Raw genomic sequence first — 20,796 nt, 5'->3', positions numbered from 1 at the left:
AGTCCTCACTAACAAAAGCTTCAACATTCCCATCCCTCTATTTCTAAAAAGAGTTTTCCTTGACTGTGAAACCCCAGTCAGCGACCTGATGTCTTCTAAAAGCTCCTCAATGATAGAGCTTGCAGAGAAAAAACCAATGTACACCTGAAGTTGGCACGACCTAACCTATTGCATGTAATGCCTTAGCCTCAATATTGCAATGAGGGGCATGAACAAATCTCATGTTGAACCACTGTGGAAAGCTATGTGGGTACTGTGGGTACTCAGAGTCATCGAGAAGGGTGCAGTGCTAAGCCTGGGCTTGCTTCTGTGCTCTACAACAATGTGACCTTGTGATTCTGATTTCATAAGTTTTATTTAGGTTAGTCCTACTTCCTTATTTATAGCTCACAATTTGGTAAGTTCCAGCTTTTCAGATAGTCATTTCAGATATTTAAAATGTATAAATGTCCCAACTCCAACACCATCACAGGCCATGGATTCCGAGCACTCTCTATGTTTTGATTCAATTTATTTTTGCTTCATTTCCCTTGAATACTTAACCTTTAAATCTATGCCCAATGTTATTGACATCTCTGGCAGGAGAAATGGACTCTTCCTACTCTTTTGGTCCAGACCTCTTCAACCCCTGTTTTCAACCTCCTTTGTTTCAAAGAAAACATCCTCAACCAAGGGAGCCTCTTTCAAAACTAAATTTCTCCAACATCCCTACAAGTCTCATCACATTCTTTAGTTCCAATGTTGAAATCGGCTCTGAGAAAACATGAGAACATAAGAGCAGGATTGGCTATCTGGCCCATCGATCCTGCTTCACCATTGAATAATATCAAAAGTCAAAGATTAATTTATTATCAATGGATACAACTCTGAAATTCTTCTTCTCCAGATAGTGACGAAACCAAGAAACAAAAGACCAGCAGCATGATCATCAACCCCCAAATCCCTCCTCCCCCGCACAAAAAACAAAAATGTAACAGATGCGTCAACCCTCAAATCCCCCTCCCTCACACACAAAAAATGAGAAAGATCGGGTGAAGAACACAGAATATACAAAACTATAAGGCTGAAAGGAAGTCTATAGTCCAAGTCCTTTTCCAAAATGCAGAAAACCTGGGTAACATTATGATCAGAGATTAAGGGAGCTAGGGCTTTACTCTTTGGAGAGAAGGAGGATGAGAGGAGACATGATAGAGGTATACAAGATATTAAGAGGAATAGATAGAGTGGACAGCCAGTGCCTCTTCCCCAGGGCACCACTGCTCAATACAAGAGGGCATGGCTTTAATGTAAGGGATGGAAAGTTCAAGGGGGGTATTAGAGGAAGGTTTTTTACTCAGAGAGTGGTTGGTGCATGGAATGTACTGCCTGAGTCAGTGGTGGAGGCAGATACACTATTGAAATTGAAGAGACTACTAGACAGGTATATGGAGGAATTTAAGGTGGGGGGGGGTTCTATGGGAAGCAGGGTTTAACAGGGTTTAAGGGTCGGCACAAAATTGTGGGCCGAAAGGCCTGTACTGTGCTGTACTATTCTATGTTCTATGTTCATTCTCCAGGCACAGCAGCAGGCCTTTCCATCTCCGGCAGCAAAGTGATTCCCCCGCGACCAAAAGGCATCTCTCGTTCCAGAGCAGAGCGACTCTCAGTGAGCAAAAGGCAAGCAGCTGACAGACATTCACCTCGATGCTTCAATCTCCCTTGTTGCTTTAATCAGAGAAATGGAGTCAAATATTGGCTCCCGCCCAATCCCACTGCTTACCCGCTGTGAGGTTCCTGCACACTGCCTCCATCTTCTGGAATCCTTTCAGAGACTGCAGAGCACTGAAACACCTAAACAACCTCCAAACTGCAAATCACAGGCTCCAACAAGTCAAGTCGAGTCGCTTTTATTGTCATTTCAACCATAACTGTTGGTACAGTACACAGTAAAAACGAAACAACGTTCCTCCAGGACCCTGGTGCTACGTGAAACAACACAAAACTACATCAGACCTACACGGGACTACATAAAGTGCACAAAACAGTGCAAGACAGTACAATAATTAATAAACAGGACAATAGACACAGTAAGTGGCAAATTACAAAATAATAATAATAAATGATGTAAATGTAAACAATGCAAACAATGTTTTAACAGGAATTGAGAAAGAAATGAGGAAAAATTGCAAAAGGAGTGGAGTGGCGTTCAGTTCCAGAATTACATTGAAGATGAAAAACAAACATAAAAGACATTAAAGAAGTGGAATATATGATTTCATGATCTATCCAGAATATGTTGACTGAAGGAGTGTTGTACGCAGTTGCCATCTTGACCAAATATCAAGGTTGATCTGTCCATGGACTATCTGTGCTTTGATCTATAACCCCTAATCCATCCAGCTATGCAAACATCTATCTAACTGTGTCTTAAATATATTTACTGAGGTGGCCTCTACTGTTCTCTGGGCAGACAATCCACAGGGTTGCTACACTCTGGGAAAGCAGTTCCTGCTCACTTCTGCACTAATCCTAGATCTTGAGGCTATATCCGCTAGTTCAGCTCTCCCTTATCAGTGGAAATGACTTTCCTCCCTTTATCTTATTTATCTTTTTCATAATTGTATATGTTTCTATAAAATCCCCTCATTTTTCTGAATCCCAGTGAGAATATTCCCAGATGATTCCCAAAATCAACATGGGGAATCTCCTTCAAAGCCAGCATACCTTTCTTCAAATTAAGCGACCAGAATTCCATGCAGAATTCCAGGCGTGGTCTCACCAATACTCTTTACACGTAACTTTCCTGCTCCCAAATATAATCCCTCTAGCAATGAAGGCCAGCATTCCATCTGTCTTCTTGATAATCTGTCGAACCTGCAAAACAACCTTTTGCCATTCATGCACAAGTACTCTCAAGGTCCTCTGACTAACGGCATGCTGCGAGCTTTCACCATTTAGATAACGGGAGCTTAGAGTTAGCAGCACCTGGAAGCTGGAAGATAAAGCAGTCAGCCTTTCGACTAATATTGAGGTGTGCGCTGAGGTGTAGAAGGATAACTAACCAGAAGGCACAAACATGAGTAATTAGTAATGAACTAAAGACAAAATGAAGAAGCGTTTTATATCTCACACCATAAATTAATGGACCTCGTTACCCTGGCTCTAGCCCATGTCTAAATGCAGCTCACTGATGGTGCTGGATGAGCTGGGTCTCAGCACGTTAGAGGCATCCTGTGAGGCAGAGCAGATCCTCTGCTTTGGCTTTGCAAGCCCCTATCCTCAAAGTGCCCTGACAACCTGACGCCACGAGGGTTTTCTTTCCATTTATTCTGATAAACACTGTAACTATTTTCAAAAAGTAGATGTAAAGTAAAACTTTTGTTCACTTTTGCTTTCTCAGGAACGGTTCAGAAATACTATTTCTGTGTACTCGTTTTGTGCCCCAGTCACCTCAAAGTGAAATTTATTATCAGGGTATATACATGCCCCCATATACGATCCAGAGGTTCTTCTTCTGTGGGCATACTTAGCTAATCTATAGAACAATAACTGTAAACAGGATCTGTAAATTGTAAACAAACAGTGCAAGTGTGGATAATAAATAAATAGCAATAAATGACAAGCATGAAATAACAAGATAACAGAGTCCATAAGTGAGTGTAGTTATCCCCTTTTGTTCAAGAGCCTGATGGTTGAGAGGTGGTAACTGTTGGTGGGGGTCCTGAGGCTCCTGTCCCTTCAACCTGATGGCAACAGTGAGAATGTAAAAGTGAAGGAATGAATGCAACATGTACTTTGGACCTCCAGCTCAGCTCAGACTCACTCCTGACCTCACTTACATGGACTTTGAGGTACATAGAGACATGCAGTGCAGATAGCTGGCTGTTTGCCACGGAGCTGCTGGCTAACGGTCAGGCCCACTGCAATCTGGAATGCTTTGCCTTAAAGGGTGATGAAACAGCATCCAAAAGTAACACTGAATCAAATCCAATAAACATTGGAAACGGAAGACAGTCACTGGGCTAAGGGGAAAGAGCAGGGGTTTAGTTGGATTGTTGAATCAAAATCCTGGCAGCCACAATGAGCTCAGTGCTTAGCAGAGTTTAGTTTGGATTGCTCAATCAGAAATCTGGCAGTCATAATGCCTTTATCGTATTAGTTTGATACTGGCACAGAATCTGGAGTGAGGCTAATTAGAAAGATTTTCTGTCTGTTTCTTTCAAAATGTGTGAATTTATTGGGTTTGCTGACCACAAAGTTCTAAACTCAAACACAGACCTTAAGCCCTATTGGACATAAATAGCCACAAATACTCTCACTAAAGGGAAATTACACTGTAACTACCCAATCCTCAATGACTAGCTTACTTCCCTGCTTATTCTCCATGGTGTGTCTCACTGCCAGTACCCACTATTTGAGCAGTGGGTCCCCCTTCCCTACCAAGGGGAAGATGCTGAAAATGAACGAACTGTGTTTCAATGCAGTTCATTTATTTTCAATGATACATGATAGCAATCTAACTCCAGAATTCACCATTATCAATTGGTCTCCAACAGTAAAGTTTGGGTTTCCCTTTTTTCAATTTGTAGTCAACATCTATCTGAAATATAATTAAATTCTAGGTTCAAGTACATTTATTATTAAAGCATGTATAAATTATACAACCTTGAGATTTGCTTGCTCATAGGTAGCCACAGAGCAAGAAACTCAAAAGAACCCAATTAAAGAGATAAAAGAATAACAATAAAAAATAAAAGACCAACTCTCGGTGTGCAAGTGAAAGAAAAAAACACAAATCATGCAGACAATTGAAGCGAATAACAGCGTACCAAACTAAAATTGAGCCCTCCGATCTGGGCCCCAGAGCAGCCTGCAGTAGGCCCAGAGCCTCGGTTACCACAAACGAGAGAAAATCAGCAGATACCAGAAATGGAAGTAATAAACACAGAATGCTGGAGGAACTCAGCACACCAGGCAACATTCATGGAACTGAACAGTAGATGCCCCAGGATGAGGGGTCTCTGCCCGAAATGTCGACTGTTCTCTGCCTTCCGCAGATGCTGCCTGGCCTGATGAGCTCCTCCAACATTCTGTGTGGATTATCAGTTCATCATATTAGTGGACACGGAGCACAGCAGCTGGGGCAATTGTGGTAACTTCTACTTTACAAAAAGACCATTCAAGCATCTTTATCTGGGACGAAAAATGATATTTACAATACAGAGGCTTCCAGGTACCTCATGCGGCCTGGGTGGAGGAACTATATACAATGCATACTGGGAGTAAAACCAGTGGAAGTAAAAACCCTGCCAACCCTGGATCCTGCCTCTTGTAACCAACAGCTCCCCGATTAGTATTAACTTACTTTTAATAACACTCACATTACCACACTTCTCCCCCTTTAAAATCCAACATGCCCCAAATCTAGAAGAACTGGGAAATAAAAACAGTGGTAACATTAGCAACAGGTTACCAATACAAAAACACCTAAAAACAACATGGCAAATTCAACATTCAATTTAACAACAAAAGAAACTGTCCAATCAAAGATTCAGTCTGTCAGGAGGTTTGCGAGGGCGTTGCGATCTATGCACTACCCCCGGTGACTCAGCAGGCACCGCTGGTGAGGATGTTTTTGGTGGATCTACTGTTGGGGACGTGAGAAGGGTCTGTGTGTCTGCGTGAGAATGTCCATCCTCTTCAGCGGACTCTGCCCCCTCAGCCAGTGTCTCTCCCTCTAGCAAAGTCACTGGTGGACATGGTTCCCCAGTAGTCAGTCTCACCCTTGGAAACTCCATGGAACTGTCTACCTCTGAGCCGGAATCATGACGCAAGCAAACATGGTCCTGATGTCTGCAGAAAACGTGCCCATCAGTCAGCTTAACAACATAGGAGACTGCACTAGCCTGCTTAAGAATTACACCAGGTAGATATTCCTGATTGTTTCTCATGTAGACATTGTCATCCATTTTTAACTGTCTCTCTTGTGCACGTTGATCATGTCCCTCCTTCTGCTTTTCCTGCTTTCTCTCCACTTTTGCCTTCTTGTCCAGGTGCAGCAGGTCCAATCTTGACTTAGGCCTACACCCCATCAGCATCTCTGCTGGAGTGCGCGCAGTTGTAGTCTGTGCAGTGAGGCGGTATTTAAACAGGAAATGTGAAAGCCCTGTCATCTACTTCAGGCCTTCCTTCACTGTCTGAACAACCCACTCAGCCAAACCGTTTGAGGCTGGGTGGAAAGGGGCCGTCTGAATGTGACGAAAGCCATTCTGCCACATGAACTCACTGAACAGCTCACTGGTGAACGTCGGGGCCATTATCAGTGACCAGAGTGTCAGGCAACCCGTGGGCTGTGGGGAAGGCCACAGCAAAGGCTGTGCCCCAATCTGCTTCCATCGACTCTGAGGACGCTCGATTTCCAGTTGCAATGACGGAGCAGATGACCCTTCGCGGGACCCTAAAGGGTCATAATGGCAGGGTGACACAAATCGCCACTACCCTGCAACTTCCAGACGTGATTCTCTCAGCGTCCTGAGATAAAACTATCATCATGTGGAAACTAACTTGGGATGAGACTAGCTACGGTATCCCTCAACGTTCCCTCTATGGTCATTCTCACTTTATTAGTGACGTGGTAATTTCTTCTGATGGTCAGTTTGCCCTCTCTGGCTCCTGGGATGGAACCCTACAACTTTGGGATTTGACCACGGGCTTAACTACCCGTCGATTTGTTGGTCACACCAAGGATGTTCTGAGGGTTGCCTTTTTGGCAGATAATCGCCAGATTGTGTCTGGTTCCCGTGATAAAACAGCTAAACTATGGAACACCCTGTGAGTTTGCAAATATACTATTCAGGATTAATGCCACCGTGAGTGGGTTTCGTGTGTTTGCTTCTCGCCCAACAGCAGTAACTCCATCCTCATCGCCAAAAACATGTGGTAACTTCTACTTTACAAACAGACCGCTTGACAACTTGATGGCCAAAAGAACATCTTTATCTGGGATGGCAAATGGTATTTACAATACAGAGGCAGGTACCTCGTGTGGCCTGGGTGGAGGAACTATATACAATGCATACTAGAAGTAAAAAGAGCGGAAGTAAAGACCCCGCCAACCCTGGATCCCGCCTCTTGCTACCAACAGCTTCCTGATTAATATTAACTTACTTTTAATAATACTCACATTACAACAGCAATCTTTATAGCCTCAGTGCCATGGAGAGGAGTAACTTTCGCAGACAACGAGGGAAATTGGCTCTCACCCTAACCGACACCCTGTCTTTTCAGTCTATCTGGGCCAGCACTTAAATTGACCCAACACTGGAACGGCGAGAGGCTCCAGTGCCCTGGAGAGAGGAGTGAACATGGTGGAGTGTGAGTGGAAACAGCTCCCATCCCCGATCCCGATACTCTGTCTTTTCAGTTTATTGGGGCTGGCATTTAAATTGACCAGACAATGGAACAGCAAAAGGCTCCAGTGCCCTGGAGGGAGGAATGAATATCGCAGTGAGCAATTGAAGTTGCCTCTTGCCCCTAATCTGGCCCAGCATTTAAACATCTAACAGGACAATTCGCATTAGGGCCCGGCTACTGCGATGAGCTCAGAGCCTAGACCACACCACCCAGCAATTTGCTTTGGGCCCGGATTCCATTGGCCAGCCTGAAACGTTCTCAAGCTCTTCAAATCAGTTTGGTATCAAACGATCAAACCTAGCACTCAGGCCAGTTGTACGGGCACCAATTCCCTCTGCCAGGGCCCCAACTTCTCCTTTCAGCACCCAGAGTGATGCAATCTCGCTCCTGGCCAGCTGTACGGACATTGGAACTCCACTTGCATTGATTCTGCAACACACCACCTCGGCTCATCCCCCGAACTCACCTTGCCACCTTTCACCCCTTCACTATTTACGTCGATAACTTAACAAAACTTACCTCAGTAAAGGTGTTTTAGTGACGTTTTTAGTTGAAACTTAGATTTTTGACTTCTAGAAAGTTGTTGCACATGTTCAGTAGTGCCATCTTAACAAGAAGCAAGTTTGTAGGGACACCAATAATTCCGTAGTAATTTTCATTGTAAAGTACCACAGCATGAACTATTCATGACTGTTTGACTAAAAGCAGATAGGGAATCTGGGTAGATACAATAGTCTATGAGACTAAAATCTCTAAAAATCTTATTGGATTTATTAATTTCATTTGTTAGAAGCTAAAGTCTGTCCCAAGCCTTATAGGCTTATCAGGCCAGTGCTTATGTTGGATTCTGTGGCGTCAAGCGACTGAGAGTATGAGACTCCTCCCCGGATAGGACACCAGTCTATCGCGATGTTATCCAATACCCATTTTCAACTGGGTGGACTGGAGCAATGTGTGGTTAAGTGCCTTGCTCAAGGATACAATACGCTGCCTCGGCTGGGGCTCGAACTCACAACCTTCAGATCGCTAGTCCAACGCCTTAACCGCTTGGCCACACAGTTTCATCTGACCAGGGAGGAAATCATTTTTGTTTCATCATACATCCTGCTTCAGTGCCTCTTTCCATTTTACCTTCCCTTGTAAAAACCTGGATAAAGGGCTTTGCTGAACCATTTAAAACATAACTCAGAAATGCAGGATATTGCCATTTTCCCATGAGTGGGACTATTCAATAACATAATGGTGACTATACATTTCTTCAAATCTAGAGGGATCCATGTCAAGAGACTCCTCTATGGGCAGAGGAATCAATCTGCTTTGTTTCTTTGCCTTCCCACGTATCCATGTTCATTTCACCTGCAATGCCAAAGAGTGAATGTTTCAGCGAACAGGAACAAACACTTTGCCAGAAGCAAGAATTAAGGGTTCTGCTGTGTTAGTTGACATATGACCAAGAAGTAAGGACCATTCAGTGATATTTAAATCAGAATTGCCATTGCTCACCGATCCCCTTAAATAATATTCTCTGGGTCATTGTGTTTTAGGGGTGTCCGAGCCGAACCAAATGCGACTTTGTCTGCGACGAGGCAAATGGTAAGTAAGGAGGCTGTGAACAATGTTATTATAAACACAAATACTAAAAGGAAAACACAGCAAAAGCTCAGAGTTTGAGTCTGTCTCACTCTGAAAACAACAACGCGTTCTAGGTGTATTACCCCTGGACGATGTGATCTCCCTCAGGTGAACAGGAATTTTTTGTTGCTTTTCAAATCTAAGCATGTGTTTTACCTTTTAGATGCGTCTCACCCTCTGCCATCTGTCGGGTACAGGGGTTCTGTGGTGGACCCACGTCCTGGTTTAACATAAGGGTTCCGTGCAATCTGGGGATCTAAGTCCTGCTGGGGCAAGTTTGGTATTATCTATGGAGAAAGTTTAAATTACAGTCTCGTCTCCTCCCCTAAGGAGTTGGTGTAGGAGAATGCTGCAAATACGGTTAACCCAGAGAATGAGGTAGGTTTGAAGACTTTGTTACTGACTCCACATTCCCTTCACAGGGATATGGACGGACTCTGTGCCAGCACCTCATTGTCCTAGCGTGGGAACGAGCAGTAATTCTGCTACCACCATATGGGTGCACAGGATTTCTTCAACAACTTGAAATAGTTTGTGTATCAGCTGTTGACTAGGGGCCTCTCCATACATATGGTGCAGAGGTTTTCACTAGGGTGAAAGGGTAACATTATACAATGAACCAGGTCCCAGTCTGTCCGTACCACTTGTTCTCCAATCTTACAAACAACTATTAAGCCCAGGCTTTTATCAATTTTGCTCAATAAAGTGCTAATTCCTCCATTTATTTGTTTCTAAATCCATGCATGTATCTGACATGGATTTCCACACTCATGGGCAGGTGGTATCAAGACTATTGGAAATAACATTAATATGAATTTGTTAGGACACTGAAGCAGGGACCCAATCACAGACCAAGTACTGTGCACACTGTGATATTTACTGAGTAGCAAATCCAGAAGGGCAACAAAGTCAGTGTCAAAGTTCAGGCAGAGATCAAAAATTCCAGAGAAATCCAAAAACCAGGATCGGGAAACAGGCAGAGTCAATATTCAGATGGACAGAGTTCAGATACAAATGCTGGAAACGCTCAGGAAAATTCACAGGCACAACCCGGCAACAAACAGGTGAAAACACAGGACTAAAGTACACTGAGCAATAAACAGAGAGGAAGATGATAGGTGGAGAACAATGAGACAGAAGTGGCAGCAAAATAGTTAATAATGAGAAACAGGTGAGAGACAGAGTACTCAGTAATACAGGGGCTGGAGTAGAGTAGGAGCGGGGACAGGAGCACATGGGGCATGAAAACAAACAAGAGCACATGGCTGAAATCACAGACTGACGGCTAGGGGGAAAACACACAAAAAGACAAGGTTCCACTGGAGGTACTGACAAAATTGCTGTACATGTTGGGGAATAGGACTGGCCCAGAGGACCTGTAACCGCCCAGCATTCACAAGTAGTCACTTCAGAATGACTTCAGCATCAGCTGGAGGTGTGGCGCATACTGCCTGCAAATTCTGAACAGTCAAAAGTCCAGAAACTTGATTTGTACTTGGGAAGCTGCAGCTGTTCCCTGTACAGGAACTTGTCCCTGGGTTCTTCTTTTGCTGGCTTTAGACAATTTTCCCGAGCATCTGGTCTCATCTGTTCTCCAGGTTTCATTGGTACCTCTAGGGTTCACTGGTGTGGATGCTACCTCATGTGTGTCTGGACAAAACACACAAAATCCCCCATGCATCAGGATTAAAATACAGGTATGGGTCACCAGGTTCTACCACACACCACATATCGCATCGCATGTGGTCCCCACCCAGATGTTTGGTGCATACTTAAAAAGGGGCCGATCGGTTGTCTCCAAATATGAATTGTTGCTGCATTGCTGGGATTGGGTACAAATCGTGCTGGTTTGAGCCCAACAGGTGATACAGTGGGGTTTGGTCTGTCTAATCTGCATCCTACTCCCTGTGTTCTGTCAGTTCATCATTCCAGTCTCTGACCCAAAGAATAAAATATTCATCACTTTCAATTTGAGGAGCAGTCGGGGTATTATCCCATATTTCTGATATATTCATTATGTAGACCAGCGTTTGCCTATGCAACTACTAAAACCAGGATGTCGGCCATTTTACAATACTAGGTGGGGTGACATCGTACTCATTGAGATCTCTCTGAGTTGGACTACTGTCAAATAACTCTTTCTTAAGTAATACCTTTGGTACAATGTCACCATACTGGGCACTGACTGTGATGGTGCTGGGTTTGCTGACCGTGAAGTTCCGAACTCAAACGAAGACCTTAAGCCCTATTGGATATGTAGCCACGAATGCCCCATTAAAGGGAGGGACTACCCAATCTTCAAAGGCTTGTTCATTCTCCACCGCAAGTTTAGCTGTCAATACCCACTATTTGAACAGTGGGTTCCCTCTCCCTACCAAGCAGGAGATACTTCCAGCTAACAAAGTAGCTTAAACACAGCTCATTTATTTTCTGTGATACACGTTTAAATCCAAATGGCATTCTTAAAGCACATTTAAAACTCACCAAGGATTTCTCTCTTGTAAAACATTTCTAAATTGCAAACTGTTTCTAAAACACAAAGGATTTCCTAAACACAGGTACAGTTGCTATAAGTTAAATAGGACATACCAACAAAGCAGATGAACGAATCTCCCGTTGCAGAAATCTAAGGCAGAGGAATGGATTCTAATTTACTCTACATTTCTTTCATGCGTCTTGATGTTCCTGTACTGCTCTCCACACTTATATAGCTTCATTGCCAATTGGGTGACTTCCCACGTAAATGATATTTCCCTGATACCCTTTCCACACAAGTGGTCTAAATGCTTCTTGGAAACACAGTTCCCGGCTATCTACACCTAATGTTGTAAAGCTAACTTCTCTATGTACATCCATCTTCCAACATTAATAGTTCAGTTATTGATGTGCTAAGTATTTGTCTCTATCTGGTCTGCAGACTTCCTTAAACTAAACAAATTAGTCAACATTGCCTATTTTAAAAGAAGCCACATTAAGTAATTCATTGTCTTATACTGCACCTCTTGAGCAGCAATAAGACAGGTGCAGTGACCCAGCATCCTGCTTTCTAAAGACAATGCATCTGCTATATACAGAATTTGTTTGCAAAGCTGTGTTTACTAACTTCACACTGATCACTGCTTTCCATTTACATCTAGAACTGAAGGATCTTAGGCCAAGGGTCACAGCCTCAGAATAGATGGGCACCCTTTTAGAATGGAGAGGAGGAGAAATTTCTTTAGCCAGAGAGTGGTGAATCTGTGGAATTCTTTGCCACAGGCAGCTGTGGAGGCCAAGTCTTTATGTATATTTATGGCAGAGGTTGATCAATTGTTGATCGGTCAGGACATGAAGGGATATGAGGAGAAGGCAGGAGATTTGGGCTGAGAGGAAAATTATATCAGCCATGATGAATGGAAAAGCAGGCTTCTTGGGCCAAATGGTCTAATTCTGCAAAGGACTATCTTATGGTCCTTTGGTCTAGCTGAAGACTGGCTCCTGTTTATAGCCAGAAGCTAAACAACAGATATTTGTTTAAATTTTAACTTAAGCTGTTTAATCTTTACAAGTGGCAGCTTCTGTGTTTAGAAAGCTAAGCTTGGCAAAAGCAAAAGGCCCACTGACACGGGAAGTGAATGTCCACCTCAATGCATGCCTAATTTTATACTCTGCTGAGATGATTATTACCTTTAAGCTGCCCATAGCACTCAGAAAGGTTATGTTAATATAAGCTGTGAATTTTTGAGAATGACTGAACTGACAGAGTTTATGTTCTAATCTACTCACTATTCACATTTTAATAGTTTACTCTGTTGTATTTGTCACATTTTGTGTTGTTCTCAAGGTAGTGGAGAATGTAGGATTTTCCCACCAGCAGTGTTAACCTGTGTTCCATACAATTAGGCTAGAAATTCTGCAGCACTCATAAAAACAGTGGGGAGGAGGTGAGGAAGAGGGGAGGTGCTGCTTTTGTTTGAGGTCTCCAACAACAGAATGAAGCCCAATTCATGCAAATGAGTCCTTTCCCAATTTGGCTCTGCTGTTGAGGTCTGATAGACGTGGAAAATTAAGGGTGTCAGCAAGAGAATTTGGACAATGGGGTTGGTGAAGAGTTCAATAGTTGGGTTTGTAACACAGGGTTTCTGTGGCTGTCACTGATATCAAGGGTTTGGGGATCTGTCACAGAAAGGCTCAAGTCTTGTTGTATTTGGATATAGGTTCGGGCAATGAGCATAGGTTGAGAGCCAGCCTGATAGGTAAATAGTGCCCCAAGTACATTAGCAGTAATGTCCATTAAGCCCCAGTTAGTTGACTATCTGCAGATAAAATATTACAAGAAGTTTGTTGTTCTGGCTAAAGTAAGATGCAATATTGAGTGTTCTAGTCACTGTGTTATGGGGAAAAAAGTGGTTAAGCTAACAAAAATCCACAAGGATGTTGATGGGACTGGAGGGCTTGAATGACAAGGGGAGACTCAATAGGCTGGGACTGTTTTTCCCAGAGCAGAGGAGGCTAATGGGTGACCTTTAAGCAGGGAATAGATATGGTGGATTGTTACATGTCCCCAGGGTAGGGGGGGTTTAAAATGACATGTGTTTAAGGTGAGAGGTGATAAATATAAGGGGAACCTGTGAGGTAAGCTTTTCCAGACCGGTGGTGGTGTGGATACTGAATGAGCTGTCAGAGGATGTGGGACAATTACAACATTCAAAAGATGTTGGAACAGGTACATGGATAGGAAAAGTGTAGAGGGAAATGGACCAAATGCAGGTAAATAGGGCTAGTAGAAAAAATCAGAAGGGATAAAATTGGCTGAAGGGCCTTTTTTCATGATATACAACACTATTACTCAATAACTAACCATAGCTGCATTTCTTTTGCTAGTGCTGTGCAATTTGGCTGACATATTTCCAGAGTGATTATACTTCAAAACAACTTCATTGACTGCAACGGATTTTAGCATTATAAACTGTGAAGATGCTCCATAAAGCAAGAGTTCATTTCACTTCTTTTTATTTGGAGGTGTGGCACAGTAACAGGCCCATCCCACTTTGCATAATTACATCCATGTGACCAATTAACTGATCAACACGTACATCCTTGGAATGTGGGAGGAAACCACGTGGTCACGGTCACGATGAGAACTTACACCGTGTAGTGCCCCATTATAACTCTAGGACTCTGTAACGTCCTGCATCACACGGTACTCATACACATCTCAAAATGCTATCGTTTTGAAAGAAATACATCTGTCATAGTGTTTGTCTCCACAGCTTACAGGCTTGAAGTCTTCCATGTTTTTCTTCAGGGAGGAATGGATACAGTACTCAGATTGCAGTCTGAGCTCTGCAGCACAAAATTTGATTATGAGTTCTATCAACTTATTCTTTGCAGCTTAACATATTGTTTAGAACTTTTTATCGTTCAGGCATGTTGAACTTCGGGACAATCAATATTTTGAAATGAGCTCTTTTAACTCAAATCAGTGTGCATGTTATTTCTTCTGCCTTTGTTCAATGAACATCCCTGAATTAAATGTCATCAGTCCACATTCATATTTGGTGTCCCATTTATTTTAGATTTTCTAAGCAGCCTATTCAATTCCACAGCATCTCATGGTTTGACATTGTCCATAAATATTACTGATTTACACTGCATCTCTGAATCCAGGTAGCTGATATCATTTAGAAAATAGCAGTGGTCCAAGTGTAAAACTCTGGAACAATTCATAGCATGGGTCCTCTTCTGCCCACCCCCACATTGGCATTGTTTCCTATCATTTTGCTAATGCTTTATCTGATCCCAAATTTTCTCTTGAACGTGTGAGCTAAACTCAGTCAAAAACGCCACCATTTCTTACTGAATATTCAAGTGTCATTTCTTTTTTGTAATTTATTTTTTATTGAAGTTCATCATCAAACAAACATTTCCATAAGATGTATTTCAGATACTGTACATATATATCATATAATCATATATATTACAAATCTGCACAAAGTATTTATGAGGTATACACTTATAGAAAAGAGTGGAAAGAAAAAGCAAGCAAAAGCAAAGAACTATGTACAAGTAGGGAGTGATCTTTTTTTTACAATAGATTCATTGATTTGTGAGAATAAAATCAGGCCTATGAGGCATTATGTAGTTAAACCATTTTTCCCAGTATGAATCAAATTGTTCCAGCTTATGATTAACAGATGCTGTTATCTTCACCATTTTGTAAATGTCCATTGTAATTTCCATCCGTGTATTTAAAGTTGGGCTCTCCTGTGATAACCATTTCCTAGTAAGAGTCTTTTTACCAGCCACCAACAGTATATTCGTTAAATATTTATCTCTTTTCAACCATTCTTGAGGTATATATCCAAAATATATGGTCTTACTCTCTAAGGGTATTTCACATTTAAAGACGTCTTGTAGGGCATTGTGTATCCCCCTCCAATAGTTTTTGATAACAGGGCAGTCCCAAAAAACATAATAATGATTTGCATTTTGATTTCTCCGGCAAACAGGGAGGTTACTATCATAATGGGATTTCTTAGAGGGTGTAATAAGATATCTTATCAAGTTTTTCTATCCAAACTCCCTCCATTTCTGTGAACTGGTACACTTCCATTGATACCTCCATATTGTTGTCCATTCTTCCTCAGATATAATTATCCCTCCTTCCTTCTCCCATTTTGTTTTAATGTATGAGGTCAAATGTGTTTTAAGATTTGACAACCCCTTATACATGCTTGAAATTATTCTACTACCATTATCCAAATTATATGCTTTTCTAAAGAGCTCTATCCACTTGCCTTGGTTACATTTTTAAGAGTCTCATTAACATATTGTCACTCCTGTAAATACCAATAAAAATCTTGTTTTTCTAATAAGTGTTTCTCTTTAAGCATTTCAAAACTGAACAGTGTTCCTTCTTTGATTATGTTGCAAAGAACTGTTATTCCTTTAGCTGTCCAGTCCTTAAATCTGGCATCCAATATATTTGGTGTAAAATCCGAGTCATAGGCACACCATTTAAGAATTGCAATATCTCCTTCTAGATTATATTCTTTTATCGTAGTTTTCCATATTTTAAGAGTCAATTTCACCCATGGGTTATCAATAGTATTTATGTACCTTTGCAGGTTGTTATTGGCCAAAATTGCTTGGATGGGGATGGGAAGTACCCACTCCTCAGTGTTTTTCCATTGAGTGTCATATGATGGGTTGCACCAACATATCACAGCTCTCAACTGTGCTGCAAAATAATAATCTTTAAGAGAAGGTAGGCCCCATTCCCCATTTTCCTTTGTTAATTGCAAAGTTTTGAGCTGAACTCTAGGCCTTTTACCATGCCAAATATACCTTGATAGCATCTTGTTCCATTCATTGAATTGATTTTGATTAATCTCTATTGGTAGGGTCTGAAAGAGATATAACAGTCTGGGCAGTATATTCATTTTAATAGACTCAATCCTTGAACTGAGACTGAAAAAATGAATCCGGTTCCATCTTGCCACATCTTCCTCAATTTTTTTATATAAAGGCTGATAATTACATTCTGATAATTTTGCCAGATCTTTTGGCATAACAATGCTCAAATATCTGAAAGACTCTGTGTGCCATGCCCAGGGGTATCTACTTTCAACTTCTCTTGGTGGGCTATAGTAATATGAAAGTAATTGGGTTTTATCTATGTTGATCTTGTATCTTGATAATTGACCATATTGTTCAAAGGATTGCATCAATTTAGGTAAAGAGTATGTTGGTTGCCCTAGCTAGATCAAAATGCCATCCGCATAACAAGCCAATTTATGCTCTGTCCCTTTAATAGTAATTCCCCTGATATCTTCATTTTGTCTGAGTAGCGGTGACCATGCACAACCCTGTCTCATGCCCCTTTCTAGGGTAAGACTATTTGATAAATATCCATTGATTTTAATCCTAGCAGTAGGATTGTCATATAGTGTCTGTATAGTTTTAATGATTGTGTCTTGGAAACCAAATCAATGTAAAACTGTAAAGAAAATTCCAATTAACTGAATCAAATGCTTTTTCAGTGTCCACGCTTATCACTATTGCTTCAATTTTATTTTTTTCTATAAGATCTATAATGTGAAGTGTCCTTCGTATATTGTCTTGTGTCTGGCGATGTCGTATAAAACCTGTCTGATCATTACATATCAGTATGGGTAGAAACTCCTCTAATCGTTTGGCCATGATGGAGGTAAATAATCTATAATCTACATTAAGAACGGATATTGGTCTAAATGACCCACATTCTATTTTATCCTTGCCTTCTTTCGGTATAGCTGAGATTATTGCTTCCTTCCAGCTGGGTGGCATTTGTGCCTTTTTTTAGAGCCCAGTTCAGTGTGGGGGAGTAAAACAGGAATTAACTCATTTTTAAATTCTTTGTACTACTCTGCCGCATACCCATCTGATCCTGGTGACTTGCTTATTTTAAGCCTACTAATTGCAGCTTTTAATTCAACTTCAGTTATCGTTCTATTTTGTTCTTCGCTTAAAGTGTGTAACTCTAGAGAATTCAAGAAGGTGTCAATTTGGGTTATGCTTCCCCCTGGAACTTTGGAATATAGAGTTTTGTAAAACACTGCAAATGCTTCTTGAATTTCACCAAGCTTATTTTTTATAATTTTCATTCTAGGGTCCCTAATTCTATGAATTGTATTTTCTGCTATCTTTTTTTTTCAGTTTCCACGCCAGTATTTTCATAGATTTTGATCCACTTTCATAATGCCTCTGTTTCAGAAACATTAAATTTTTCCTTATTTCTTGCATAACCAAATTATTAATTTCATTCGTAATTCTTTTAATTTCCCCTAATGTATCCTGTGCCAAATTCAATTTGTGTTTTTTCTCTAGTTCCTTCAGCCTATTTTGTAATTCCTCTAATGTTTTATTCCTTATTTTTTTCTTATATGAAGGTATTGCTATAATTTTCCCTCTTAAGACCGCCTTCAGAGTATCCCATAAAATGGGAGGTGAAGCCTCTCCATTATCATTAAATTGTAAGTAGAGACCAATTTCTTTTTTAATTTGTTCCTTAAAGTACGGATCATTGAGTAGACTTGAATTTAGTTTCCAAATAGTATTCTTTGGTTGTAGGTCAAAATCAACAGATAAATATATAGGTGCATGGTCACTTACATCTATTGTCCCAATTCCACAGGTGTTTATTTTGTCTTTGTGTTTTCCAAATGTTATGAAATAGTCTATTCTTGTATATGCAGAATGGGGAGCAGAATAATGAGTGTAATCCCTTCTGTCAGGGAAAAGGTCCCTCCATATATCAATTAAACCAACATCCTCAAAAAGTGTATTAACTTTCTTATGTAAAGATTTTGTTTCATAGGTTTTTCTATTGGAAGAGTCTAAATTTGGTTGCAATTGTAAAATTTAAGTCTCCCCCACATATCATTCTGTTTCCATTACCATAATATCAGTAATTTTTTGAAAGAAACCAATCTCACTTCCCAGGGGTGCGTATCTATTCAATAGAGTAACTGAATTTCCATCTGTATTCCCCCTTACCAGAATATATCTGCCCTCTTTATCTCCCATTTCGAATATTTTTTCAAAATTTAGCTTACTTGAGATAAGAATAGCAACTCCTCTCCTATGTCCTGATTTATATGAGGAGAAAAACAGGTTAGTGAAGCCCATTCTCTTTAGCTTTTTATATATACACACACATATATGCACACATATTCTCATTTTGCTGGGGAAAAAGGAGTAAGTGAGCGAATAAAGAATAACAACTAAGTAATATAAAATCCACATTATAATAAGTATTTCTCGAGATAGGTATATCACCATGTACTTTTGCTTCTGTTTAGCTTCTCAACATTTTTAAAGTTAGCCAAACTTTATGGCTCTTCTGAAGGGGGTGAGGACTGTCTTTGGGAAACTCCCGGTCTCTTCCTGATATACTTCTGTCAGCCTCCTCCCGTCTCCTGCCTTCTCGCACTATTTCCCAAGCGGAGTGGGATAACTCCTCAGCTAGGCTTTCCCTCATTTTGGTCACACTGACGGGCAACCCTCTGGCCTTCATGTCTGTAGTTGCCTCTTCCATTGTCTGGTACAACCGCATCCTGTCGTCATAAAACACTCAAAGTTTCGCAGGGTATGGAGTTTGAAATCTAATCTTTTTTTGCTTTAATACTCGCTTTACTTCAGAGTATTCATTGCATTTCTGCGGGACCGCGGTGAGGGGGTAATCTTGGTCGAGATATATTAACTTATTGTCTAAAAACACTCTCTTCTTACCCCAGGCACTTCGGAGAATTTCCACCTTGTTGCTGTAACGACGGAATTTATTATTGAGCGTGGCTTTCTATCCTGGGTAGGTTTCGGGATGAGCGCACAATGGGCTCTTTCAACTTCCAGCTCCATAGCCGAGGGAAGATCCAACGCGTTCCGTAGTAACTTTCCAACAAACTCCATCACAGACGAGTCCTCCACTCCTTCGGGAACATTGTAGATTCTGATATTTTTCCACCGTGATCTTCCCTCCAGGTCAAGCAGTTTACCTTCTTGGTGATTTAATATTTTTATCATCTTACTCAGTATCTGTTCCACGTTTTGGACGCGATCTTCCACCTTCTCAATTTGAGTCTCTGGCACCGCTATTTTTTGATTGACGCAGGCGAGCTCTGACTTAATATCATGGAGTTGCTGCTTTATTTCTTTCTGGAACTCCCTTATCTCTTTCAGGATTTTGATCATATTTACCGCTTCGCCTGAACGAGGTCCAGCGTCCGCCTCGTTAGCGTGCGGTCAAGTAGGAGAGCCACTCACTGCACTCCTCTCGGCTGCAGGCTCCACAGTGTTCCTTTTTTTATTTCCATTCCTTTCCCCCATTCTTGCCCCTCTTTTCAGTTCAAATATTTTTCGAAAAATACTATACTTGATGGGTTAACGGGGCTTACTACACGTTTTTCCAGAGGAGCTAGTGACTTAAGCTGCCATTCTCAACGATGACATCACCGGAAACCCCTCAAGTGTCATGTCAATTTACAGAGTTGTTTGAGCAATTAAATTTGAGGAGCGAACTTAGAATTTCAGTAAAGTCAGCAAAAATATGTAGAATGATGGCAAATTAAACTTCTCATGGTCACACAACCCATTGCATGTTAGAATGCAAAAAAAGAGTCTGTCGTCAATGTCAAAATACTTGGAGAAAAACTTCAAAAACAACCTCTTGGTGTTTCAATGACTCCAATGCTAAATGTGTCCAATCAGAAGAAGCTGTGGTAGAACTGAGCAGTGTTCAGTCCGATCACACTCTCAGCACAATATTCATCAACACCCAAGGCTGATATTCATTCTCCAAAACACATTACACTTCAGTGAGCCATTAAGGTAAAACCAACACACTCAGTGCTGAAATTACTTTTAATGTGTATACATCAGGAAGAGAAGGAATGTTCTTTAACTGATTCATGATCCAGAGCAACTTTGTTCCAGCAGTTTTAGAAGGATGCAAGCACTGTAACAACTAAAAATTAGGCATCCTAATTCCTGCATCTGAATTCCAACACTGTTTCCTGAAATGGGCTTTTGTTTGTAAAAGTCAATACCAGCAGCACCATTTCATACTATTCCCTCTCAGGCGTCCACTTTGTTGAAGTGTTGGCGAGATAGAACTGCATGTTATTGAAGTTCATGTTGCAATTTTTTTTCAGAGGATGTTGATGAGAGATGGCCTGTGGAGAAGTAATGGAAAGGACACAACAGAGGAAACAATGGGCACTGGGAAAGAATCCATTTCAGGTGATTTGCCAA

General features: G+C 41.2%; 1 protein-coding gene and 1 pseudogene across 6 annotated transcripts in view; both read left to right on the top strand.

The window, feature by feature from the left end:
• Positions 1 to 1,901, top strand: part of LOC132405391 (uncharacterized) — a 160,397-nt gene extending 158,496 nt beyond the window's left edge. For all 6 annotated transcript variants that reach the window (XR_009515849.1, XR_009515847.1, XR_009515845.1 and 3 more), the window contains one exon: positions 1,557 to 1,901. Coding sequence is in view for 1 of the 6 variants with exons in the window: in XM_059990160.1 (XP_059846143.1) it covers positions 1,557 to 1,668 (112 nt within the window). In the remaining 5 variants the exon portion in view is untranslated. The remainder of the gene's footprint in view (positions 1 to 1,556) is intronic.
• A 4,451-nt stretch (positions 1,902 to 6,352) lies between these two features.
• LOC132405743 (small ribosomal subunit protein RACK1-like) lies at positions 6,353 to 6,922 on the top strand (annotated as a pseudogene).
• Positions 6,923 to 20,796: the final 13,874 nt, after the last annotated feature.

This window comes from Hypanus sabinus, chromosome 15 (assembly GCF_030144855.1).
Source record: "Hypanus sabinus isolate sHypSab1 chromosome 15, sHypSab1.hap1, whole genome shotgun sequence".
Taxonomy (NCBI): Eukaryota; Metazoa; Chordata; class Chondrichthyes; order Myliobatiformes; family Dasyatidae; genus Hypanus; species Hypanus sabinus.
Note: the sequence above shows the minus strand (reverse complement) of the source record. Positions and strands in the feature narration are given on the sequence as shown.